Source organism: Haemaphysalis longicornis, unplaced genomic scaffold (genome assembly GCF_048455015.1).
Source record: "Haemaphysalis longicornis isolate Haplotype H1 unplaced genomic scaffold, Haemaphysalis longicornis Haplotype H1 scaffold_7, whole genome shotgun sequence".
Taxonomy (NCBI): domain Eukaryota; kingdom Metazoa; phylum Arthropoda; class Arachnida; order Ixodida; family Ixodidae; genus Haemaphysalis; species Haemaphysalis longicornis.
In genome coordinates, this window is record NW_027526422.1 from 180,262,890 (window position 1) to 180,290,023 (window position 27,134).

The 27,134-nt window shown below is 47.2% G+C and overlaps 1 protein-coding gene across 1 annotated transcript in view; it reads left to right on the forward strand.

The window, feature by feature from the left end:
• The first annotated feature begins 6,584 nt into the window (after nucleotides 1-6,584).
• Nucleotides 6,585-27,134, forward strand: part of LOC144147297 (uncharacterized) — a 46,343-nt gene continuing 25,793 nt past the window's right edge. Inside the window, exons 1-3 of the mRNA XM_077679393.1 lie at nucleotides 6,585-6,742; nucleotides 8,920-9,036; nucleotides 22,932-23,147. Coding sequence (XP_077535519.1) covers nucleotides 6,686-6,742; nucleotides 8,920-9,036; nucleotides 22,932-23,147 — 390 coding nt within the window. The 5' untranslated portion in view covers nucleotides 6,585-6,685. The remainder of the gene's footprint in view (nucleotides 6,743-8,919; nucleotides 9,037-22,931; nucleotides 23,148-27,134) is intronic.

Consider the following 27,134-nt stretch of genomic DNA (forward strand, 5'->3'; position numbering starts at 1 on the left):
CAAATTTAGCTACGTCTACCAAAAATTATACTGATCAGATGGGAATGGTAAATTTTATGCTTACTTAACCTACGCCTAGTGTACATTTCGCTCCCCAAATATCGTTGGCTAGAAAAACATATATTTTTGTAAATATTTCCAAATCTTGCTTATTTTGTTCTGTACTGTGTGGGCCAGTATTATCGTAAGTGGTGGAGCTAGAGCGTTCAAACTTTAGTTAGTCCTGCTACTGGCAAGCACAAATAAGGGCCGTAAATATGGTGTCTGTGCAAGCTACGGTTAAAAAGCAACTGGCGCACAAGTTTCAAGAAAAAACGAAAACCCTTCAAGTTCAGAGGCTTATTAAAAAAAAACACTTCTTCGATTTTGCTGAAATTCTCCCCAGATGTTCACCTGTGCATGCACTTTATTGATCATTAAAACATGTTGCATCATTTTTTAACTGACGCACCTACAGCGCTAGAAAAAAGCCTCGTCGGCCAGGTCTTCACAAGATCTTGAGACACGAAACAGTGAGAGCAACTTCCACCGAATGGGCAGACATTTTATAATTTTTTGTAACAAAGGAAAACGATTACTCATAGATAATATTACGGAGAATTCAGAAGTGAAACTTAATTTTTATGTGAATTTTGGAACGAAAAAAAAAAACAATCTGCGCACCGCTAAACATGTACAGTTTGAAGAAAAAACGGAACTCCAGGCTCACTCGTGTTTAAAAAAAACGCTTCTTCCAGTTTTATGAAGCTTTTCACAGATGTTTTCTTCAAAACTTACTTGTGTGAACCCTAGAAATATCGTGCGTCATTTTAAGCACAGCGCGGATACAGCGCACCTTTCGTGCCGTTGCGAAACCGATGCAATCTGTGGTGGTAAAACGCGCAATTGTAAGTTCTTCGAATCTATTTTCAGAGCTTCCTCTAGATTTCCCCAACCACGGTCACTCTTTGGCTTACATTATCAACGCTCTTTTTTGTGCGCACTGCTGCCGTGATGCGTTATTAGGGGCGGAGTACCTTATCCGCACAATGTCCGTCCGTGTCCGTGGGCATATAGCATTCACAATCGCAAAAAAATCACACAGGCGCAGGCAGGATTCGAGCCTTTGTCTGGTAGACTAGACTGAGTTCGTGTCAGTCGTCTTACCCATTGGACTACGAGCGTGAGTTAGCACCCGAGTGTCAAACGGCTTACTCTCTTTCTCCTATAACGGTACGGAGTATTTTAGGACCTCCCAATGCCCGTCCGCATCCATCCGTGCGCACACCACCATCAAGCGAAAATCAAAAGAAATTTGATTTGAGCCGTGAATTGCAGATTTAGGGAATAATCAAGGTGCAACTCGCGGCTCAAATCGAATGACGGTCGGGGCGCAAATCGGATGTCATTTCGAGTCCACGTACTCCGCACCCTCGCCATCATCCACGGAGTGGAGATGCTGCCATTTATTTGGTTCATAAGATCAGCTACTTGACAAGGTGCACGCAGTCTTGTTTTTTAACTCGCCTGAACGTAACTTTCGTTCACCTGAAATCAAAGGTTCAACGGAAGCCCGTCCCGTCGGCAGCATACATGGGAAGTATTAAGGCGGAAAATTGACCAATTTTGAGCGCTTCCGCAAAACTTTTTTTTTTCGCTTGAGCTGGACACGTTTGGCATTGCTATGCATGAAATTGTAGCTTATAGATTGCTCTTTCAAACACGTAGCAGCAGTTTTGTGCTAGGTGCAGTTCTTGAGTTTATACAGCGCACCGCACGAAAGGTGCGCTTATCCGCGCTGTGCTTAGAATGACGCACGATATTTGTAGGGCTCACACAAGTAAGTTTTGAAGAAAACATCTGCACATGGAAAGCTTCATAAAACTGGAAGAAGTGTTTTCTTTTAAATACGCGTGAGCCTGGAGTTCCGTTTTTTCTTCAATCTGTACATGTTTAGCGGTGCGCAGATTGTTGTTTTTTCGTTCCAAAATTCACATAAAAATTAAGATTCACTTCTGAATTCTCCGTAATATTATCTATGAGTAATCGTTTGCCTTTGTTACAAAAAATTATAAAATGTCTGCCCATTCGGTGGAAGTTGCTCTCACTGTTTCGTGTCTCAAGATCTTGTGAAGACCTGGCCGACGAGGCTTTTTTCTAGCGCTGTAGGCGCGTCAGTTAAAAAATGATGGAACATGATTTTAATGATCATTAAAGTGCATGCACAGGTGGACATCTGGGGACAATTTCAGCAAAATCGAGGAAGTGTTTTTTTTAATAAGCCTCTGAACTTGGAGGGTTTTCGTTTTCTCTGCAAACTTTTGCGCCAGTTGCTTTTTAACCGTAGCTTACACAGACACAATATTTATGGCCGTTATTGGCGCTTGCCAGGAGCAGTGAACGCTCTAGCTCCAGTACTTGCGATAATACTGGCCAGCAAAGTACAGAACAAAATGCGCTCGGAGCAAGATTTGGAGAATCATTACAAAAAATATATGTTTTTGTAGCCAACGATATTTGAGGGGTGAAATGTACACCTAACGCAGATTAAGCATAAAAATTGCCATTCCCTCCTGATGAATACATTTTTTGGTAAACAACGCTAAATTTGGCCGTGGCGCAGGGTCAGGTACCAGCCGGGGACCACGCGGGTGCGCTCCAAATTTTTTTTTCTGTCGGCCAAAATTTTTTCCACTGAAAATATTTGTGAATCCGCACATTAAATACATGCGGAAATGAGGTAAAAAAATTTCAAGAGAATTGAAGAAGTCGACCAGCCATGCTTTGTTGGATCTTATCCGAAATGACCCTCAGTGTTTTATCGATTGCTATGAAAAAGGGATGAACCGCATTTTTTTTTCTTTTTGAAACGCTGGTTTAACGTTGTCAGGTAAACCATAACGTTGCGTCAACGCTCGTAACTGCCAGATAACGTTATTCTAGCATGTGCTACCTGGGTGGAAGTGTACAATAACACCATTCAAACTATGCCGTCAGCGAAGAAAAAACTGACATCCACGTGAAATGCAGCTGCGCGCTTAACAGGGTGCACTGTTGGGTGAGCTCGTAGATCATTTTAAAATAGCCACAGCCCAGAAAGAAACAAAGATACGCGTAAACGACGGGACGAGCGCTGATGCCTGCACTGAATTTATTCTGAAGAAATTTGCACCTTTTTTATATATAAATGGTGCAAATTTCTTCACAAGTTTCTTCATTTCTTCACATAAATTTCTTCACAAGTAGTCACGCACCAATCATATTAACGACAGAAATAATAAAGGATTAGGACCGCAAAAAACCTTGAAAACACACCACAACAATAAAAGCGTTCACACATTTGGCACAATCTTTTAAGATACCAGGTTATGTCGTACGTATCAGGTCAACACACCCCTGTTAAATGCGTAAGCAAGACATCAATCATTCTGCATACAAAACGAGATTGATTTTCTTTTTAACACGCGGTGTACATCGGATACGACATAGCCTGGTATCTTTAGAGATTGTGGCAAGAGAGTGAACGCCTTTTGATGTCGTGGTGTGTTTTCTATAGATTTTCTCGCCTTCTGTTCTTGGTTTAATCTTTTATTTTTTCTGTCGTTGACATGATAGGTGCACGCAAAAGCGGCAAGCTTGTTCGAAATAAATTCAGTTTGAAGTCAGCGCTCGTACCATCGTTTCCTCGTGTCTTCGATCCTTACGCGCTGTAGCAATTTTAAAATGAACTACCAGCTCGCCCACTACATTTCAGGTGATGTCAAATTTCAATTCGCAGAAACTTACTCCACCTCGGGGATTTCCCCTAAATGTGGGCGATAAAACTGTACGCTCTGTACTGAGGAGCGACTTTAAACGACACGCAAGAGCCCTTTCATTCAACTGGGTTACAAAGGTTTTTGAAAGTTAATCGTCCGGCTGGCAGATGACGGCCATCGTAAACAGATTACTTGCGAGATGCTGAGCTACTTGTTATATACCTTCCGCCTCCCGTTGCTTCGTTCAGCACCCGCTGCTTCTTTTTTTTTTGGTTTTTACTGCTGTACCTCTACATAATGACAAAGTCAACATCACACCGTACACAACTTGACATACATACAGTGCCACCACCTGGATCTCCCGGCTGGCCTTGTCGTTATAAAATTCCTTCAGCGTAGACAATGGTTCGACGCGTTCCAATCAATCAGACACTAACTCTTGAACTCTTAGCTCTTCAACAAAAAGCGAAACGCTCTCACGAAACATCTTCCGCCTCGGCCATGTCATCACGAAGCCAGGCCATGCGTGCCCTCCATATACCGTATTTACTCGCATAATGATCGCACCCCTTAAGTATGTCGTCGAAGTTCAATTTTTTTTTATTTCCCGCGCAATGAACGCACACTGAACTAGCCGCAGCAGTATATCGTATGTGTGCAAAGTCTAGCTGATGGTCGTGCGTACCTCGGTTTCCTTCCCTTTCGAAGAGGACATGGATACGTTATTGCGGCAGACTTGCCGATACTAGCGATATCGGCAAACATGCGTTCAATATTGATGAGGAAGAAACTCTCACTAAATGCAGATAATATACTCACAACTGAAAGAAAAAACGCGCTCAGGTGTCAGAGTGGGCCGCCATGTCTGTTTTGATGTCCCGCTGTAACAGTGGCAGTCACTTATTGGTCGACCTGTTGTCACCTCGCCGCAACTCGCACCGGCGCGCTTGCAATTCATGATTACACGGCATTCACTCTGCAAAGCAGCTGGCGGCAGTGTGCGTAGTTTTTATGTTTTTATATATTATTTTTATTATGTTCATGATAACTATCGTAACACTTATTACGCACAACTTGCTCGCGTTTTCTGTCCTCAAAAATGTTTCGCGAAAAATGTACCCCGCGTAATGAACGCACTCCTTTACATCAATTTACATCAAATTTTTTTTAAAGAAAAGTGCGATCATTACGCGATTTAATACGGTACTATGGACGCCCGGAAGCATCAGTTAATCGTACAATACGCCCTCCACATGTTCGGTAGGAACGTGCCGAATGTGATGTGGGTCCAATGGAAAATCATTATGCAGTGTTCGCTGTAAAACGCACAAAAAGTGCACCGCCATCACATGTTGCATGATTTCTGGTTGCCTACATATTGTTGCAGTAAGCGCACTACGGTACTTCAAACTCTTCATATTACCGCCAAGTTTTAATTGTAAGAGTACCGGAATGTAGCTTAAAAAGAAAGACTGCCCGCTCTGGAACTGGCATTTTTGTGGCTCACTTTCGTGCATACGAAAGTGAGCCTTGTGGGCCCAAGTGAGCCTTGCCTTGGGCCCCCAGATACCGGGCTCTGTAGCGCGGTTCAGGGGAAAGGTTATCGCATAGACTTACGTGAAATGGTGTTCAGGCACTACATTGGGAAGCGAGCAGAGAATAATCGCACTGACAGCCGGCTGGCGGTGTTTACGGGATTGGCGCCTGGCTGTGCCCGCGTTCGTGGCGTGGCATTGTGAGAGAGAGAGAGAGAGAGAGAGAGAGAGAGAGAGAGAGAGAGAGAGAGAGAGAGAGAGAGAGAGAGAGAGAGAGAGAGAGAGAGAGAGAGAGAGAGAGAGAGAGAGAGAGAGAAAAAATTTATTTGCCCTTTAGGCTGAGGCCTCATCATTCCAGGGGGCCACTGGATTTTCTTGATAGTTGGTCTTCCACTTCCAGGGGTCTTGCTGGGAAGGCGGGGTGCCTATGGTCTTTTAGACAAAGCCTGCAAACGATAGCTGTTGCTCTAGCGTGGCCGGTTCAGTCAGCCATTCCCTGCGGATACTGCTTCTGTCTACCTTGGGGCACTCGTGGCATTGAGGCATTCGTGTTTTAGACGTTCACGTGGTCTTCTCCGGGCAGGCCAATGAGGAGGTGTCCTCTTTGACTTTGAGACGCTGTGCCGGGTTCGTTTGTCTTGTTTTTTTTTGCTTTTGTTTTCTTTCTCTCCGTCTTTCCAGCTCGCTTCCACATCCTTTCCGCACAGGGGCGACACGAGAAATCACGACCAACGAGAGGCTGACAGCTGTCTCAAAAAAAAGGCCCACGTGCAAGCGACTTCGGTGAACATTACAGTACCAAAGCTTTTTTTTTTATTCTGTTGCAAACATAGTGCAATGATTGAAATGCCCCTTAAGTGCGCTTGTATTCCCAAACGTTCCGAAAAAAAAAACAAAAAAAAAAAAAAAAAACGCGCGATCACGTTTTACAACCAGACACCAAGAGAGCGTAACAAAAGGATAAAAAGAGGGTGCAGCTATAGCCGCTGAACGAGCTAAACCTCTTCCTCCGATATTGAAATTTTCCGCTTCGAATCGGCGCCTGGTTAATGAGACTGCGGATTAATTTAGACCATCCATATGAAGACAATAAAGTGTGATAGCACGTATCAAATCCAGCGATCTCCGTTTGAGTACGTGTGTCCGTTAAAAGAAACATTTTTTACCTTCCATGGTCGTCATAGAGACAATTTTTCTCCCGCCACCGAAGTTTATGCGGTGCGGCTGACAGTAGGCAGCCCGTGGTTCGTCCAACCCATGTTTGAAAAGCGCGCGGCCGTCGTGTGCTTCGCTCCCTCGCCGTTTAGCGGCGCGGCGTGCGCGGTCACGTGACCCACGCCGTCCTTCAAACTCGCCGTGAGTGGTTGTGTCGAGCGAAGCCGGAGTGCCGTCGACCGAGTGGTGCACGCACAAATGTCGGAAAACAACCCGGACAGCGAAATGGAGGAGCCCACAGCGCAAGAGACGAAGGTGAGCGACTCCGATGGCCGCGGCCGAGCGGGAATCGCCGCCATCGGGCGGCATCGTCATGACACCGCGACGCCGGCTGCGTTGCGCACCAACAACAGGCGACCGTTTCTCGAACGCCCGACATCGTGGTCGCTCCGCTGGGCACACGTGTCGTACTTGTGCCGATGCCGCGCGACTCCCGAGCGCTCGTGGAAACGTCTCGCAGGTCGGCGTACCCCGCTAAGGGCCTCCGACTCGACGCAGTGGGCACGATATTTCGAATTAATTCCGTGGTTCGGACAACGTCCATAATGGCGGGCGATTCGTGGTGCGGGAGTTTGACGAGACCATGGCGCCATCTTCCGCGTCCGAGGCAAAGTTCCCCGTCGTGTTGTCATGGCTACGCTTCCAGAGCCGCCGATCTGTGGTATTTTATCTACGGGGCCGGCCGAATCGGTTGCCGAGACCACCTGCACCACAGCGTGATCAAGTTTGCTTGCAGCGAGGCTTCGATGCGCGCTTTGTTTGTGTCGCGGAAGCAGCGGCTGTATCCTGTCTGGTGTGGGCTTCCCGCGCGCACAGTGCAAGTGTGCGGCCGAACAAGCGCGGCGGATAGCGCGAGCCACTCGTCAACTATGCTTTTTCGCTGATTGCAGAGTCGCGCAGGTGTTCTCCGCGCGCGTGGCTTGGCCCCTGGGGAACCCGGTCTGGCTGGGAGTAGAGTTGCCGCGCTTTGTGCCCGAGGCTAAGTCCGCGGTGTTTACATTCGCCGGGAGATGTTGCCGCCAGATTGGTTTGACGAGGCCCAACGCGTCGCGAGAAGTTGCGCTAGCAGGAGTAACGTTCGATTAGTTGCGTGTCTTGAGAGAAAGAATGAATGTGATCAACACACACGTCAAATGCTGTTTTGAAGCTGATGAAGGAAATAAAAGGGCTCCGAATAAGTAGAAAGTGATGGACATGTAGTACGTCATGCGAGTTCCGCGCTGACCGGTACGTTGGAAGAATGTGACGCCCGCAACTAGTGCTAAATGGCGCATTCCAACGCGTGCGCCGACTTAGCGCTTACAAAAATATAGAAACAGCTCTTACTAGGATAGTTGTCGGGACTGTGCCAAAACTCGCGGGATAAGTAATGCGGGGTACCCTTTTTTCATACAGCGTGTAGTGAGGCAAGCTGCTCACAGATGGCGCCACATGATAACCAAAGGGCAGCTGTTCGTACTGGTTCTTGCTTTGGGTCTTCCGCGTTGCACTGCCCACCTCTGGCTGATTGTTGGGCGGCTAGTTTGATCCCGTTTAAGCGACCAATGCCGCGCTTCTGCACAGGACAGGCTGTGTTGCGAAAAATGCCTAGACCTTGCACTTAGCAGTCGTAGCTTTCTAAGTCTCAAGAAGTCATCCATCAGCATCTTGCTGCAAAGCGTGCCCTGAATGATGGAGAAAAGTGACTGCATTCTCAACTGTGTGGTATGAGGAATCTGCAGGAACGTGTGTTTTGAATGGCATACAGAGATAAAGCTTACAGGCCTTGCCTTATCTCTAACACTGCCACCATTGTTCCTAATATGTTATCTTCTAGAAATAGACACCAGGAATAGGTTGTGGCGTCTTTGTGGTGGTCCTGTTTGTAACGAGTAAGCCAGTATTATGATAGTGACAGTTCTCAAAGGGGATGAAACAATGTTGAATTTATGTAGCCAAGCTGCCCCTTGTGCAGTGTGACTGGTGACATTGATCACTTCGTTATGAACTGCTTCAAAACCAACCCTGAGTGGACAAACTTTTTTCGTGATCTCCAGAAGTTATGAGTGCCCCATGCTACATCGGAGGACATTATTTTTCCTAGGGACCACTGGATTGTGCGAAGAGAGCTGTCTCATCTCCTACTCGGATTCTTGCAGTCCGCAGGACTAAGTGAGGTGTGGTGACATTGTGTGCCTGTTATTTTAGGACTAAGTGAGGTGTGATGACTTTAAGAGTCTCTGATATGGTATTGGGGACGATTAGGTGGAGCAATTGCCGGCAGCTACGCAAGGCTAAGTCTGCCTCATTCAGCAATACTTACTACTACTACTACTAATGACAGTTCTCGAGTTCTAAGCTTTCCCGACAAACTGCATTGTACTGCCTCTCTCTTCTGGTAATGCCGAGTTTGGTGTTGACCTTTCTTATTTCTGTCTCCCCCCCCCCCCCAGCGGGCAGAAGAGGAGAAGCCTGCAGCAGCACCGGCAGCAGACGCCAAGGAGGAGGAGGAGACCAACGGGGATGCTGCTCCACCCGCTGCCAAGAAGGCCAAGGCGGAGCCGGCCAGGGTGAGCGCTGAGAGCAGCAGCATCAAATGAAGTTATAATCTGCTTGCACAAAGGCAGTAGGTTTGATTTGTATGTAGATATGTGCTCGTACAGAAATGCACGAGTAGGGTATGTAGAGAGGGCAAAATGGTGCGTAGAAAACGTCTCAGCTTAGTGTCTCGAATTACCAGGGAGCTTTATGAACCTTGGGCAGTTTCCTGATGGTTCAAATGTTGTCACATAACTTGGGCCTTTTGTTGTTAAGCTAATGTAGGTGTCGGATAAGTTCTAAAACGCTTGCACAGTCGGTAACATTCGGCTTGGACCTAGTGGATACACACAGGTACAGAAACACTGGGGAGGCGGCACTGCGATCATTTTGACGTCTCTCATAGGATCCCCGTTACTACCTTGCTGCATAGCTGGCTTGCAGTGCGCAATGTTTTGCTCAAGACAAGCTTCCGATATGTATTTTTGGTGTTATTTCTAGGTGTTTGAAGTTAATTCTCAGTGTGTGAATCGTAATTTTACCGCCTGAGAACTTGATGACCCTACCGGGTTAGGCTGCCCATAAATAACTTGCGCAGGGTAGTGTATTGTTCGGTGCTGCAGAGCCGGATGTGAATCGACGATTTTGATGATGCTATAAAGAAAGGCAGGCCCGCTGTGAACGGACAAAAGATGAAAAATCCCTGTTGCAAATACGGACAAACCCGTATATAACGAACTCGGACAGAGTGAAATATGTTCCATAGCAAAAATTCGAAGTTCCTTTGCCATTATGCATGTAAAATGTATTTTTTATAACGAGTTAAACCTTGGATAGATCAAACTCTGAACCCGCGTGATTGGTCACCAGACTGTCACCAACGTGCGTCTGCGCTGGCTGTGCCTGGCCTCCGGGCCACCGCCCTGCCCGCCCGTGCTAAATTCTGTGCAAAGCAGCAACAGTGGGCTTTTGCCTGCCAACATTTCTGTGACAGTGAGCTGCTGGCTTCTGGAGTAGTCGCTGACGTGATGGCATCTGGTGCCGTTGCCACTGATGAGCTGTCACCGGAACACAATCGTTCTCACCCAGCGGTGTAAAAAGCCTTTTCTACTACCGATGTGGTGCGGCGATACTGCACCGATATTCAGGGAAGTGGACTGGAGTTGGTCGAAATGTCGCGTGTCGAGAATGCGATTCTCATTACGCGGGAAAGCAAAAAGAAACGGCCCAGCTCTTGGTTTTGAAGTATTCCGCGCAAGAAAGCCAAGAGGACCAAGTATTCCGCGCAAAAAACCGAGAGGAAGTGTATTTTTCTCTGCACTTATCTTCCCTTTCCTGGGCTTTCACACAACTGAACTTATCACTGGGAATGCGGTGAGCGTCATCGTGTTAACTTTTTCGCTACCGCTGGAAAATTGACTAATTTTAGGGGTCCAAGAAAACATTTTTTTTCCTGCTAAAACATTGGTTAGGCACTAATTGCAGGAGCACAAAATGCAGATTATTTAACGGCATTTCCAATAATACCAGTTTTTTAAAGGTTTTTATATATCATAGTTCTAAAAAAAATATCAAAACCAAAATTTTTGTCAAGTTGTCGAAAAAAATGATAAAAAAGGAGTTGTGTATATCAAACCACCGGTAGTAGAAAAAAATTAGAATATACATTTTGTAGGAAAACATTTGAAAAAAAACGCCCTAGAAAAAATGTCGACTTGCACGAACAGTTTGTCAGATATAAAAAAAAATGTTAGCATGCACGGTGCTCGTGTCATGCGGTGAAGCCCAACCTCCAATTCAAAAGGTCCAATTTCGGGTGGTTTCCTGGAATAAATCTGGCGGTTTGTCATTATCAGAGGCACCAATTTGCCCCCACATAACGTAAAAACATCTTGTCAATGGCTGACTTTGCATTTACAGCGAGCACAATATTTGGGACAAGCACGCGATGCGGAAAAAAACATGCATGAAGTTGAAAACGGAACGCCGTGGCTGACGCTTGTTGTCGTTCAATCTCTCAAAACATAAAGCTGAGCTTTATTACCATCTTCTTACTCGCAATTGTAGCCTTGCTCGCAAAAATGAGGTACGATGAGCTAGAATGGTGCCCTGCGATCTTTGGCCGTGTAGCAGTTGCGCGATGAAAAAGATCAGCACAACGAGCCTCCTCTATTGCAGCGCCACCTAACATTTTTCAAATGAAACAGTACAAAAGCTTATCAGAGACTCCGTCCGAATAGACAGTTCAACGAGGCAGCTACATTAGACACCCGGATATACCCTCGCATCAGGGGTGAGACAGCTGCGCATATTGCTCCTTTCTGATACAATTCCATTTTCCTGCGCCAAGCTGCTCCAAAAGCACGAAAATGGCGAAAATTGCGCCAAACTGCTCCAGAAGAGCCTCAATGGCACGGATTTTGATGCTCATGTCAGTTTCGGCGGGGACAAAAGCCTCCCGAATCCCGGTCACCGCTTTTATCGTCGGTCAATTGCAAACACAGAAATGGCACAAATGGAAAGACTGAAACGAAGCAAGCGATAGCTTCTAAAACTCGATTCGCTTTCCGTCGGGTTCGCAGAAACGGCCTTCTCGATTAGGCATCGCTGTGGCAACAAACATGGCCGCCGCCTGATCTGGCTGCTACCAACGCGGTCAGTGCGTATCGCCGATATTTTCCCTGGTTTATTTTATGCTATCAGCTGTGTTCCAGTCTATTCATTCTATCTGTTGTGGCTCTGAACAGTGATGTGAACGCAAGGATATGGTTTGAGATTGGTGCCAGATTACGGAAAGTTGGGCGGCTCGAAAAAAAGTTCATTGAAATGTGGGGCCTACGACTTCGGCGTGGTTTGTCCTTGAGTGCGAAACGCGGTGCGCGCGTCTATAATGACGTGAATTTTTTGGCTTGTTTTGCTGTTGTAAAATGTTGAGGTGTTGCTCTGCTTCGAAGCGCGATCGCGAGTCTCGGGGATGGAACGGTCGACACGACGAAAGTTGCGGGCTGTGCTGCGGCGCCGCGACCTGTTCAGGCAGCGCCCAATAGCTGCAGGACTACACGGTTGCCATAGAACGCGACTATAACACTTGATGTATGCAAAGTTAAATTTAATGCCAAAATCTAGGTGGCTAAACATTAACGCTACTCAAATGACCATAGGGTGAACCTGCGCCCCGGGGACTGAAACGGGTAGGCTGGTTGGGCTATGCGACCGTTAGCTCGAAGCTGCTCAACTGTTGCCGTGACTACAGTCGTTCGTACAACACAGCCTGGGGTTACAAAAATAATAATTTCAGCATTAAAACAGCAAAAAAAAAACGCCACAATTGCGGAGCCCTTAAATTTGATAAGAGTTTTAGCAGTCCGTCTGTTCCGTCGTGTACGTAGTTACCGTGCTCACCGGGACTCGTCTGGGCACTTGGGCATTCGTAGCCGTAGGGGGATTAGTTGCCCGCGCCTCCTCGCCCTTCCGCGCGCGCAGGCGCAGACCGGTCTGGTCAGCCCGGTAACAAAGTAACCAACAGAACAGACGGACTGCTAAAACTCTAATGTTAACGGCAGTTTTGTTGTCAGTGTTGCGTGCAGGCGCAACACAATATCACCAGTTAGGAAAAAGGTAGTGCAGTTAGTACTTTGTGATACTCTTAAAAACTCTTTCAGGTAAGGCTGTTTGAGTGTTCTGTGTATTCAAAACTGATTTAAATGTGCACTTGACCCTGCAAATTGCTGAAATAATGATTTTTTAAGCTCACAAGACGATGTATTAAATGTCCCTAACTGCTCCAAATCAAGATTCTTCTGCTCCAAAATCGAAATTTTGCTGCTCCGAAAACTGCTCCCAAATCTGTTTGGGCTGTCTCACCCCTGCCTCGCATGGAAACGAAACTTGAAGGCAAACAGCTGGCAGTGTAAGGCCGGTTTGAAGCGCTGTCCTCGGCGGAACAGATATCTTCCGACTGGGTGTGGTCTTTTGACTTTCGTCTGAAGTTCTTATCGCAGAAATCGGGTTAGGGTGGGGGGAAATCAGGAGCACCGTGCTTTGTTCGAGGATCAGTCGCGGACGCTTCAGGCGCCATGGCAGGTAGCCTTGAAGTTGGGTAACTGCGTATTAGCGCTAAATATGAATTTCGCGATGCAGAAATTAAACCGAAACTGTTGTAACCTGTTTGCGAATGGTCCTGGGGTAAGTAGAACTACCACAGAACTTAGAACAACGTGCGCAAAGGCAATAAAACTGCCTAAAATCATAAAGTAGCTTTGCAACCAGGCACTGCTTGACATTTTCAGCCGATTTCTGGGATTATTACTGTCAGAGCGTGAACCTGACGATTGAAAATCGTATGCTAGTTCCCCATTCACGCCCTGATAGCAAAAAACAAGCGCTGGTGCAGAGTAATTACGAGTTGCACGCATTCTTCGTTGGTAGCCGTGACGCGCGATGACCACGCCCCTTTTCCACACCCAGGTGATTCAAAAGCGTGTCAAAAATCACGTTTCCGTTGCACAAATGAAAACAAAACTGATTTTGAAAGGCCATTTTCTGATCTAACTCCGAACAGCCTTACTTGTTCGAGAAACGCCTGGAACGCTATGAAAAGGCGCTCCCAAAAGTATCGATCGAATTGATCGATTTTGATAGGAGCGGTAGCGAAAGAATTAATCTGATCGTTAGTTTCTTAGGATGCATAGAGCGGAAAAGTTTGTGCGGACCATTTGAATTTGTTTGTTGACATCAGAAGTTTGTTACAAACCAAAAATATCAATCACTACAATAGCAATAAAAAGGTCATATTTCGTACTTTGTAGCTACTAAACTACACACATTCTGCAAGATGTTTTGAGGCATGTGATGACGGACAACCATGGCTTCGATTTGTGAATGCAAGCAAATTTAAGATTACCTTCTTTAGTGGTTTTCGATATGGGGTAAAATGCCCGACCTACCTGCAATACAGTGCATTTTTCAAATTTAGCAATTTTTTTCCTACATGAATTAAAATTGGCACAAAGAGTTAAAAATTATGGTTGAGTACTACTAGAAATAGCTTTGAGAAGAGCAAAAGCTAGTACCCGACAAATTCGAGCTTTTTGATACCCGCCGCGGTGACTCAGTGGCTAAGGCGTTGTGCTGCTGAGCACGAGGACGTGGGTTGTAATCGCGACTGCGGCGGCCGCTTTTCTGATCGAGCGAAAAGCAAAAACGCCCGTGTGTACGAGATTTCGGTGCATGTTAAAGATCCCCAGGTGGTCAAAATTAATCCAGAGCCCTCCACTACGGCGCGCCTCATCGCCTGCGTTGCGTCGGCGCGTGAAACCCTTCAATCAATCAATCAATCGAGCTTTTTGAGAATGTGTCATGTCTGTAATTTATTTTACGAGAAAGGCTTATTTCTGCAGACCAAAAGTAAATAACTCGTGTAAAAGTGTGCAAAGTCTCAACTGAAAAAAGTATCGGCGGCGATTGCTGCAACAGTTCCTGTTTTGCGGGGATGGAAGTTTCTAATTTCACTCGATTCGTCTAACGTGTGCGTGACCCTAGCTGTATTTTTTTTTTTTCAGAAGTGAGTTTTTTCTTTTTTGCGAAAAGAACTCCAGGTATCCAATGCCGTGTACGGAAGGAGCTATTTATAAATTTTTCGTCCAAATTAGTAATATCGACCACACACCAGTCCCACCTCCCTTAAAAGCGCTGCGAACTAGTCTGACTTAAGGGATGTGCAAAAAAGTGGATGGTAAATCGGGTCCCTACTTCATCTGTTTTTCCTAATATCTGATCCAATTGTTTAAATTTTCCTGAAATTTCACCATTGTTAGGGGGGAAAGCAGTATTTTGAACTTTTGTTTATATTTTGCTTTTAAGGTCGCTTTAAACTATGAAACCTTTCTTTTTTTTAGTTTAGCTGATAGCCCATCGAACCGGTTTGCAATCAAAACTCGGAACCGGTTCTTCACGACGTAATTTACTGAAATTGGGACTGAATTGGAATGAAATAAATTCTTCCGAACCTGAACCGTGACCGATCTGGTATTTCTGCCGGTTTTGCACACTGCTATAAAGGATCTTGGCCAAGTTTCTAGGATAACTGTGGAGTGTCATGAAGCTTTGCTGATTGTGGAGGTGAAGTTGTGAAACTTGAGCCTTCTCTTGCTTAGGCTGACATGGAAATTACGGAGGCACTTTCATGTGAAGTGATAGAGTGAAGTTGAAAAAAGCTTCTGGTATTACAAAGGGCGCTTGCTGAGTCTTCTGGTAGTAGCTGCCTGAGCACTCGAGCTTGGTACCTTGGCTGGCATTGCTGCTCATCGTTATTCTCTCTCGCATACCAAATGTGCTTACTCGTGACAAGGGCATTTAGTACTTCAATCGTGTGCTTTTCTTGAAGCCTTGCTGTAGAGCATATCCACAAATGTTCCGGGAAATCTACTAATGAGGGCTGTGGGCTTGCATCATGGTTTTGCATATGTTGGCCGAAGTTTCGCGAAATATGCTTTGGGAAAAATATTTTAAAATGCTCAACACTTGGCTGCTGCTGGCAGTACCGTGCACCATCGAGTGCAGGACGTATAATGCATGTACCACCCAAAGCATAGTATTTTCCATCTTCGGAGGGGGGCCGTTTTGTGAAGTTTAGAAGCGGGTGCAAAATTGGCCCTAAAGCGTTCAGTTTTGCCCAGTCTCGGGACACTTGGTGTCAGTAGCTTCCAATTTAGGACCAAGGCATGTCCGCACCTCTGGCTCTGTCATGCAACACTTGCCACAGTGCTACTCTTCATGTGAGCGAATTCCCCACATTGGAGAAAAGTCGGTAACATGAGTTAAAATATCGCTTGCAGTTCTCATAGTGCAGTTAAGGAAAACATTCATGACACTGTTAAAACCTGATCTATTGAAGTCACTGGGAACCGCAAATTATAAGGGAGGCCCGTCCCTGCAGCTACTATGACATAGTAATTGCCGTGGCAGTCGCCTGCTGATAATTTAGCGATGTGCTTATCCGCTTTGAAAATAAGAATGAAGTGCTGGGGGTTCAAAGAGAATATAATTTCCTGCAAAACAGCCTGCGATTTTTGCGGCTTGTGCTTGATTAGCATTAGGCAGACCGACTTTTCGTAACATTCAAGCGCGTTGGTGTCCTCGGTTCCTTTGTGAGGAGCCCCAGCAAAGCGCCTGAGCAAGTCAGTAGCGTCCGTAACCTTGCCAGGAGCAGGCACAGGAGCTTCAGCAGCAGTTTCTGGGAAGTCGGCATCCTCTGACGCCTCTTGTGTGCTGGAAACTTAATTGTACAATTTCTTCGTTTGAAACCTCTGTCGTGTTGGCGTCTATGTCGGCGCCCAGTTAGTCGTGGAAGCTCCCAGCCACCTCCCAGCTGTTTCCAGGAACTTGGCGAAATTTCTTCTTCTTGCTAGTGTTGAGGTCTTGCAAAACACAAAATAGTTCGCGAAATCGGGAATGGTGCTGAATCTATTTCGTTAGTTCGAGTTCGTAAAAGCATTGAGCCGTATAGGCTCCTTCAGGGGCATCCGAATTTGTTCGTTAGGTCGGAAAATCGTTAGAGGGAGTTTTGACTGTATTCCAAAGTGCTCATTCTAACGTGGCCATCTCAGGTGCATTGGCTGCTGTTAGCATTGTCAGCCCAGCCGCATAAATTGCACAATAAGTGATACAGGCTTGACAGCCACTGGGGGAAAGAGGGGGCACAATATGGAACGTATCACATCTCTCGTTTTGGTAGCGGCGTGAGTGCACTTTTGTGAGAACAAAGGTCGCACAGGGTCTCTCTGACATCTCAACCTTTGTGTTGATGCTAGGATGAAAAAGCTGTTGCACATTACAAGGCTGGCCTGCCACAGAGCAACATTGGGATGACTGGATAAGCTGAGCTGATTGTGTGCATGTTCTTGAATTGAGGGACGACAAACAGCGGTGAGACATGCAGGTGCGGACTTTTAACTGAAGTCAAACAAAGCAAGCATAACTCGTGACAACAAATCAATGAAACTGTCATGACTACACTGCTAACGTATGCTTACAAAGTGTCCAGATAGGTGGTTTATTTGGTGTGATAGCGTGACACAAGGGAAGCTTACGCGCTCTTTTGTTTTCTTTGCTGTGTTCAGCGCTTGCAGGTCTTGTCAATGACTCGCATACTTGCATGTTGTGCTGTGAATTCAGGAATGGAAAAATGGCGTGCCCAAGCGTCGACGTTAATTGTGCACACGAGCCGGGCTGTCATTCATTGCAGGGGACTGTTCTTAAGTTGGCTTTCATTTTTCCAGAATTATTTGCCCGTGGAGCAGAGGTTTCACTCCTGTACGAAATATTTTCCTCATTTTTCCCCTTTGCGCACCTCAAATCTAATACCTTTGTATGATGAGAATGTCCTTTACGATGTTCTGTGGTAATGCTGAAGGCCAAAGAAGGTTCAGCAGTTTCAAAAAAAGAAAAAAAAAGGCTTGGGAGTTCCACTCATTCAGGTTTGACCAGCAGTGGAGCATTCTGGATTATTACAGAAGTTTCTGAAATGAGAAACTTTGGGCAACTGCAGAATCTTTTTGAAAATAACTAGTGTAAACTAGGTTGTTTTACTAATCAACCTCTCATAAAACAGTGTACAAAGGTTTGGTCTATGTGGTCACGGCAAACATAAATTATGTCTACTTTAAGATTTTACTGAAGAAAGCGAGTATTGCATCCCCCCTTACGAGAAGTTTGCCCACAAGTTGGCAGGTATGATGATCTTGCAGACGAGCATTTGTCTCGTGTTGAGTCATTTGCAGACTGTTCCCACTTGAACTGATCCCGAATGCAGCATTGGTATTTGTCCCAACTTTCGTACACAAGCTTTGCACAGCCAATTTCAGCTCGCGCCATTCCACGATAAGTGGCACGACATTGTCCGCTCTGCGGTGAATGTGCGGAACTGCCGAGTTTCACATCGATCTTTTATTGTTGGTTTTGTCGCTGTGAAGTTGTTAATGGGACACCAAAGATAACCGGCAGGCTTGTTTCAAACGAAAAGCTGAGCATCTCGCACCCCTCTCAGCATCTATTGTTGGGTAAAAGGGATCTTCGGACTGCTGAGTAACTGTTAGTAAAAGCATGTTTTCCTTCATTGTCCTTTCCAACAACCTGTGGCAGTTTGCTTCACGGCAAATCATGGGCAAGTGAGGCGGCGGAGTGTTGTGGCGGCAACCAAGTACTAGTCCACCTTGTGCCAAGCAGTTTCGTCAGTTCAGGCCTAATCAGTCGTGCTTATATATAATCCTGCGCACTTTGATGCTCTGTACTACAAAGCTGAAAGTTTCTCTGTGGAGCCTCTGTGATATGGTGTGCTGCTTCATTGAAAAGATCACAGAATTATTGTTACATTATGCCAATGTTGGCTGGCACTTGATGTTGCCTTAAAGGGACACTGAAGTGATGTGTAAACATTGCGTGATTACTTGCGCAAATTGTAGTCCGGAGTCCCTAGGCCATGTTACGAGAACTCTGGGCGCGTTTACGCGATTTTATATAGTAGAAAAATTAATTCGAAAATGCTGTCTTCCTCTCTTTACGCTCGCCCATTTTCTGCGGCGTTTTCGTGTGACGTCGAGAGGAGCTGAGCTCGCAATTGGCTGCGCTACTGCACGGCTCCCCGGCCTTCAGACAGATTCAGTCGGCCCAGCGTTTCGTCCGCCGGCCGCCGACGGGTCATCGCAATTTGTTCGCTCAGTTGAAACAAAGCCAGGACACGTTTGTGAATGGAAGAATCTGCCTTTCTTTACTTGGTTAGTTTGTACACTGTATCTAGCTCCAAGTCAAGGTCGCTTCACACAAGCGCTGCACAAGCGCACATGCGACGCTTCGCTGACTGGTACGCCAGTAGGAAAATATAAGGCCTCTTGAAGGCGGGAGAAGAGTCAGCGAAGTCAATATAGGTGCTAAGGAAATAAAATCAACTGATATTTTTACCGTACAGCGTAAAAATAGGGTGCGGGAAGCACTTTTTTGTGCTGGGCGAACAAGCACAGCGGTCAGCAGCACGACTACGCATCTGCGAACGCTTTTCCGTCTACGAAATGCAATCGCTAGACGTGAGGTATTGTGGAAACTCGGGGGACGCTTACTGCACGAGCGCAATACAACAAATAGTCACCTAAGCTGCTTGAAATGCCAAAACTAAATAAAAGTGTAAACTTGTATAATATATACCTTATATTACCAAAATCGGCGGAGCCCGTCCCGTGGCCGAGTGGTTTGGGGCGTTAGGTTTGTTGCCGCAAGTGTTTTGCAAGTCACGAGTTCGAGTCCCCGCGGGTACCTGCTGTTTTTTTTTTTTTTTTTTTTGTAAGTTAACTTTTTTGTTTTCTGCCGATGTTTTCTACATTGAGTTCACGTTTTTTTGGGCCGCAACGTTCATGGCTCCACGAACTAGTTTACAGAACGCGCGCAGGCTGGCACTGGCGCGCTAGCGAGTTCTAGCGAGTTCTCGTTGGCGTGCTGTTGCCAGAAGCACCGACTGCTTGCGGGCAGTGGGCACAGGCCAGAATGAACAGACCCTTGGCCTGGTGCGAACACGCTTTTTACCGTACAGGCATGAGGGAGGCAAGCTCCAAATATGGGGGAAAAGCGCATGACATTTGGGCGTCTGCGGGTACGCGCAGGGCGTCCATGCACTGCGTAGGCCTCGGCTAGTGAATGCTACGATTCCAAGCCGTCCTGGGAGGCTTATCTTTATGCATTTTTACAGCTGACAACATGGCAGAAGCGCGGTACGATGATTACTGAGTTATTGAGAATGCCCATCCAACAACACCACCGGTTGTATTTTACAGAACCGAAACCGAAACTTGTTTGATTGCTCACCTTGGGCATCGTCCAATCACGGTGCCCGCTCCTCCCAACGTCAGAGCTTTAGTTGGTGCGGCCGCCGCAAACCGCGCATGGTAGTTTTTCTTCTTTCGCGCTTTGTAAAATAATTACCGATTTGTCAATCGCAAAAACGATGAAAAGTGTGCTAATTTGAGCCAGTCTACGCAGTGCAAGCAAAAATGGGAGCTTGACAAATTCACTTCAGTGTCCCTTTAACCTCTCCATGGGCTGCCTATTTCCATCTGACTACCTTGCATGCCACACACACGCAGCATTGACAGTGTTTGTTTGTTGGAGGTGAGGGAACATTCATCAGAAGGGTGGAAGTAGCACGCGCATTTAACGGGTGCGCTTTTGATACGCGATTCTGCTCATTCGTGCTTGCATCCTTCCGGAGCTTAACGTTGGAGTGTTTTGTGTGACGACCCTTTCGCCCACTTTGTTCCGGTTCTTTTGTGTACTGATGTTCGCGGCAGCCAGGTCAGCTACACAAGGAGTTTCACAAATGGCCGCTCTCCCCAAAAGTCCTGCATTCTTGGTTTTAACTAGGCGTCGCCGCTTCCCGAAGGACTGTTTTCATTATCTCGTGGTTTCGTCACAGAGGCAGTCAATCACAGCGGGCCCTTGTTGACGCCACTTTGGTGTGACGGTGTTTACTGTCCAGGAGCGACACTGGTCTGCCCTTTCGGCTTTTTATCGGGAAGGGGTAGTGCTGGTTGTTCTTTTCGCGTGAACTGACTTCAGCCAAGATTCTCGTTTACGAGAGGTATCCACAGTAGTAAAAAGTGCACGGTTATTGGCTCAGTTTGCAACATATTGGTTCTGGGCTTCGTTTTGTCTTCTGATGCCCAAACACAACACTTCCACTTGCATCACATATGCTTGTAGGCATGTATTGTAATATTTTTCGTGGTATAATGACTTTTCCCGGGAAAACCGGGAAAAGTCAGGGAATTTTGTGCACCGGGAAAAATCAGGAAATTGTCAGGGAATTTTTCAATCTAGTAGTATCAGTCAGGGAAAACCACTTCGGGGCCTGCCCACAGTTTCAGAATGGGGAAAGTACAGTAGTGTTGGGGGCCCCCAAGAAGTTACCGAACGCAACACGTTCGCGCGCGACGAAAGCGTGAACCGCATGAAACGTTTTCTGGTTTTTCTGCAAGCGAAAACGCGGCGCGCACGCCTGAGGCGCGCTGACGCCGCCGCGAAAACCACCCGCACGGTGCATGCCGAGCGGCAGGCGCCGGCAACATGGTGGCTGCACCTAAGAGGGACCTTAGCTGCACCGGCCGCGGAGTAGTGTGGGAGCTCCAACGACCGCTTCTAACCGCTCTTTAAAATGCTACTCAAGGCACAAACGCACTTGCTTGTGCAGGAAATGCGCCACCGCAGGCACGAAATCGTCGACGCGGCCGTGAAAATACCGCGCACGAATCGCGTGCAGAAACTCGCCGTGCGGTTCACGCAGCTGGCTTAGGTTGCTGGTTGCACTTGCGCAGAAGGGCGATGTAGGTAGTGCCCAAATCGCACGCACAACGCGCTATTTTTTCAGCGAATTTTTAAAGTCCACGTTTTTTGGGAGAGCCAGAATTACCTAATCAAAAAGGTACACGACATGGTTTAGCGTGAACTGCGTGGGGCGTTTTCTGCTCGCGAAAATGCGCCGTGCACGTCACACGCTCTGACGCTGCCGCGAAACCACCTGCACGCTGCGCGCGGTGCTGCCGGCGGCGGTTTCGACCGCGAAGTGGTGACGGGAGCTCGAGCGACCGCTTCTAAGCGCTTGCCCTCTAAAGTGCCACACAAGGAACGCACGAAGTTGCTTGTGAGGTAAAGGAGCTTATAATGTGGGCGAAAACGATACTATAGAACATCATCCGCGCCGCTAGTGAAAGCGCCCATGCAATACCTGCCGGGGTCGTAAGCCTCCACATCTGTGGCGGGGCCATCCGGCTGTCACGAGAGCTTCGAAACTGCCGCCATGAGGCGTGCGGCTCTCCATTGGCGCAAGTCGGCAGGCTCCTCCCACTTCCTCGCACGGCGCGCGTCATTTTCTGAGCGAGGTCACTACCTCCCCCCCCCCCCCCCCCCCCTTCCCTCAAAAACCTCATCGCATCGCAGAAGCTGCCGCGCATGCGAATCATCGATGCGGGCGTCAAAAAATCGCACGCGCAACGCCGACGCGCCGAACCGCGTGCACCATGCGAGTGCACCAAGCGTGCACCATGCGTGCACCATGCGTGCACCATGCGAGTGCACCAAACGCACCATGCGAGTCACGTTGCATGTCAAATCGGGACAATAAAAAAAAGCAAAAGGTGCTCGCTGAAGCGCATGTTGAAGCTTCTATCCCGCAAGATGAAATAAACTCCCTGAAGCCGTAACAGAAGGCAAGCAAACCTGAAACTGAACAAACTGCAGTTAATCAAAGTGCATTATGAGAATTAGGGCACTTGCAACAAATGTGTTTTCCCTTATGGTAGAATGTGTTTTGTATATGCTTTTTATATGCTTCACAACCATTTCCACAGAATGGTGCCTGTTGTATAGGTCAGGGAATTTTGTTTAAAATGGTCATGGAAAACATAGAAAAGTCAGGGAAATTGAATTAGGCAATTTGCTAGACACCCTGACTTAACCAGTGGTGGCGGTGGCACTTGTCTTTACAATTTTGTCGTTTTCCTTGCCATTTTAGAACAACTGGCCATAAAAGGTTGCAAAGCTCCAATGTGTGTTGACAGCGGAGGTGTTTTCGAGCTGTACCCAAGAGTCATAATCACTTCCATCTTCTGTTTGTGCATCGGCTGCCGTGACTCAGTGGCCAAGGCGTTAGGCTGCTGAGCCCCAGGATGTGGGTTCGATCCCGGCCACAGCTGCCGCTTTCCTGGTGAGGTGAAAAGCGAAAACGCCGCGTGTGCAAGATTTCGGAGCACATTTAAGCTCCTTGGGTGGTCGGCCAATCGGGGGAAGCCCACCACTAAGGTGTGCCTCGTAGCCGAAATGTTGTAAGCTTGGGTGTGTTGAACCCTCAGGGTTTGAATTCTTTTCCCCTCTCCCCGTGCGCACGCAGACGGGCAGCGGCCGTCCGCAGCGGGAGAGCAAGGCGGCGGCAGCGCGGCGCCTGAGCAGCCTGGAGGCGGCGGCCAAGGAAGGGGAGGCCCTGCTCAAGGAGCTCGGCCACAAGGACAGCGCCGACGCTGACAGCGGCCGCCGGCGCACGCGCTCGCAGACGCGCGGCACCCCGGCGGCGCCCCCAGCCCGGCAGCAGCGGCAGGCAGCCAAGGCGGTGAGTAGTACCCGCTCGTCCGTCAATGGAAGGGGAACATTGTCACGGGGGGCAGAATCGAGGTTGGCATGACTGGCTGACATGCGGAGACGGGCAGGGTGGCACACTTAGCAGACAAGAAAAGCCCGGTCGTTCGGTCCAAGTGGCTGAGAGAGAGTTGAACATTCACCTATAGTCCGGTACAAATTAAGAATGACAACGGAAGTTGCCCCGGCGTGTCGTCAACACAGCTGGCTGTTTCTCCACACATCAGAAACAGTGCATTACTGTGAGTACAGTCTACGCTCGTTGCATCGGATCCGTCAACAGACTTTCGGTTACAACAGACCATTTCTGTGGGCTTGTCTGGTCCCCATGCATTTTAAATTGAGTCCACTCCGCTCATAACAGACCCGGCTAGAGCAGACTATCGGCTACAGCAGACTAAATTTTAGGCGAAAATTGTTTCGACTGAATGTTTATAGCGGACTTCCGCGGGGCTGGCACCCGATATGCTTTTTCTTTGTTTAGTTTGGCAAGAAAACATTTGTCTGGCAACATTGCTGGCAGCCGGGTTGTTGGCACAGCCAAGCCAGTGCCAGTTTTTCTTTTTTTTTTTTTTGTGCGACCAGTTGCATGAGTAATAATTAACGCTGTCGAACACTGGGAAAAACGGGCCGACATCGCCAGAAGTACAGGCCTGTCTAAGCAGACGGTCCGCTCTACCGTCAAGAACAAGGCCGCTGCCGATAAACGCGACTCTGGTGAGATTGAAAACTGGGCTATCAAATACTTAAAGTGGTGCACCCAGAGGCGAGTTTGCCCTCGTCAGTTTTTTTATGTGATAAAAAACTGGGGTTCAGTGGAGTTCGGTCTTTATTATTCCCACGTATGCATCGTTCCCGTTCCATTCGGTGAAAAGGTAATAAATGCCTCAAGTAGTGGGGCTGGTTCCCATCCATTGTGTGCAATCTGCCGGTAACTGTGCACAGTCCAACTGGTCTAAGTTTCGATTTCACAGCTGTCAGTCGTCAGATTATTTCATAACAGCTGTTTTAAGCGCAGTCTCCTTTCAAAACGCGCTCGCTGACGTCCGGGTTCATCGCTGTGGGGGAGTGACACACTGCATCAGCTATTGCCATTCTTAACTTGTACCCATAGTAATTTTTGTCCTGCAGTTCTTTTTTGTTCTTTATTCGAGATAAATGATGGGGTCCCAGTGTTAGTATTACTTGAAAGGGGGACAAAAATGGCGGAAGTCAGCTTAACCTGACACGGTAAAGGCAGATTAGGAGGAATCGACTGAAACAGGCAAAAGAGGCAAAGTGAATAAGTCTTTCTTCAAGGGGAGACTCTCCTCGAAAACTTCTTTTTTTGTTATTTAAACTTAGAGCTTCCGAAATTGGACCACTGATGTAGTTTTTCCTCCTGATTCCAAATCTGTAATCAGTTTTTACATAAGTGCAATAGTTTGTGAGTGATGTTGCAAGTAATGGTGAAACTTGATAAGTTTTCTGGAAACTTTCACGCATACTAAATGTTCATGCAGAGAGTTTTTCAACAGCTCCTTTTGCTCCCTATTAGCCATAGTGTGCCGATATCTAGCTAGAAATTGTGCTTCAACTTTGAAACTATGAAAAAAATATCTGTGTAGCAAAGTACTTTTTTTTTGCCACTCAACTACGATTTAATTAATTAGTAGATATTTAGGGCTTAAGGTAGTGCTGATTCAAGCAGATATCGGCATTCTACGCACTCTCCTCAATGTGTGTGCCAAATTTCGTTGTCGTATGACCATTCTAAGTGCCCGAAACACTTCCCGCAAAAAATGCAAATCGGCCAAAATTGCGAAATGAGAAAAACGCGCTTGAAAGTTTGAAACTGTATGTACAAAAATGAAAAATGCAGTAGCGCGAAAGTTGGGCTGAACACAGACACACATGTCCAGAGGGAATATGGGGTGTCTAAAACTCTCCAGTGCCGTAGGTTTTCCCTTCCCGGCTGGTGCGGCAGGACTCTTCCACCCGGGCCTTCTTGGCTGCACTGCGACGGTGTGCCCTCGCCTCAGCAGTCTGACGCACATTCATATTGTGCATGCACATGCTCTTCCAGCACCTTTTCAAAGCTCAAATTCGAGTGTCAGGGTACACGTTGGCATCACAGACCCCGTTGTAGGCCTTGCTGTCTCCATCGCTTAGGAAGATGGTGAACCGCAGGGGCGTCTCATAGTCCACAGTTTTCTGCCAAATGCGCACTGCAGCTTCGGCCTCCATGGCATGAGAAGAACAGTCACAATTCCTCTCACAAACAGGATGATGAAACGCCTGCCATGTTTCCTCGTCGCCTCCCATGTCTTTATGTAAACTGCACGCCAGGCAGAAGTTAGAAAGCACTTCATAGTCCAGGCGCAAACCAGTGTCCAAAGACACCACAGTTCCCACACCATTGTGGCTTTTGTGGCCTCTTTCTTGCCATGTGCCGTCAAACGTGACTGGCACATCCCTACAGTTGAACCTCGTTATAAGAGACATGGATGTACGAGACAAATGGGTATAAGAGACACTATTCACCCACTTGGTTGGCTGCCCTATCTTTACCACTAAATTGACCTCTTTTATAGCAGACATCGGATGTAGAAGACAGTTGGCTATCAGGGACAGGTCATCCTTGAACTTTAATCAATAATCTCGCTTGTAGCAGACATTTTAACTTCAGATGCAGGTGCCACCAGTCACTAATTGCAGTTGCTTCCATTGTGGAAACACAGGTGGACGACAGACGCCTGCAATCGCTACTTATGATAACTTAAGCAAACACACAGTGGTTCACTCAGCTATGGAATGACAATGAGAAGCCCTGCGAATGGAAATGCAACTTACAGAAGTGGTTGAAGCTTACTGCCATCCATTGGAGCGCGACCGCACATGCGGGCTCTCCCACTCGCATAGCTCCCAATCAAGAAGCATTGCAGATGTTGAGTCCTGCAAGCGTAATGAATAGCCTGAGCACACAGCAGAAGCTGTGCGCTCTGGCTATTCATCAGACTTGTGAACTCAACATCTACGATTCATCTTCCACAAACGGTGAAAGGAAAAAAAGCTTGTAGAATCGGTTGTAAAAAAACAGTGTAAATAAAGTCATGAAGCAAACAAAGATTCAGAACTGATTCATAAATTCTGGGGGCCAAGCATAAATTAGAATGATTCTTTTGCAACATGCGTTAGTGTTCTTTTGAGCTTATTTTAGTCATACGGTGCCCACATTGGACTAGGGTCTGATTAGCAAATGAAAACATGGCTCCCTGCTTATAAGGGACATCTCGTATAGGGACCGGGCGGCCATTGTATGGCACCACCGTCGTTTCAGCGAACAGCGCCGCCCGTGGCGAACCGCTCGTCAGTGGAATGCCGGTGGCGGTCAGCGCAGCGTAGTTGTGCATGGCTTTCTGTCGTTTTTCTGCGGTGCGGCTTGCAAAGCGAACGTAACCCTACGTGCATTTTTCAGATCGGTAAATCTTGAGTGTGGATGTGATGTTTACGAGGCATGCCATGTGTGTTGCTTACGCCCATACTCAGTATTTACAAATAGCAGACGACGCTCAATGCGCCAAGCTGGAAGTCAAGCTGGAAGTGAAAGTTCGTTGCTTCATGCAATGTTTTCATGCCTGCATGCAGTTTCGCGAATCGAGGAGTATATTGCCGCTAAATGCTCCCTCAAAGCCGGTGTGTGTAACCGATCTAGGAATGCTGTGGCGCTGGCCTTTGGCAGTTGATGACGAAACGGCGCCGACGTCGTGCACAAGTGAAATACAAAGTTGGAGGGTGTCTTCGAAGATTTACCTCAGAACAGAATTTGTGACGTACGACGCTTCCGTAACTTCATTACCTACGGCTGAAACGTGTTTAATTTCACAGAAATGCTCTTACTACAGTCATCGGGAATCGTTGATAGAATAAATACCGCATGATAGTAGAATGTTATTGCTTGTTGTGGAGAAGCATTGCTTTA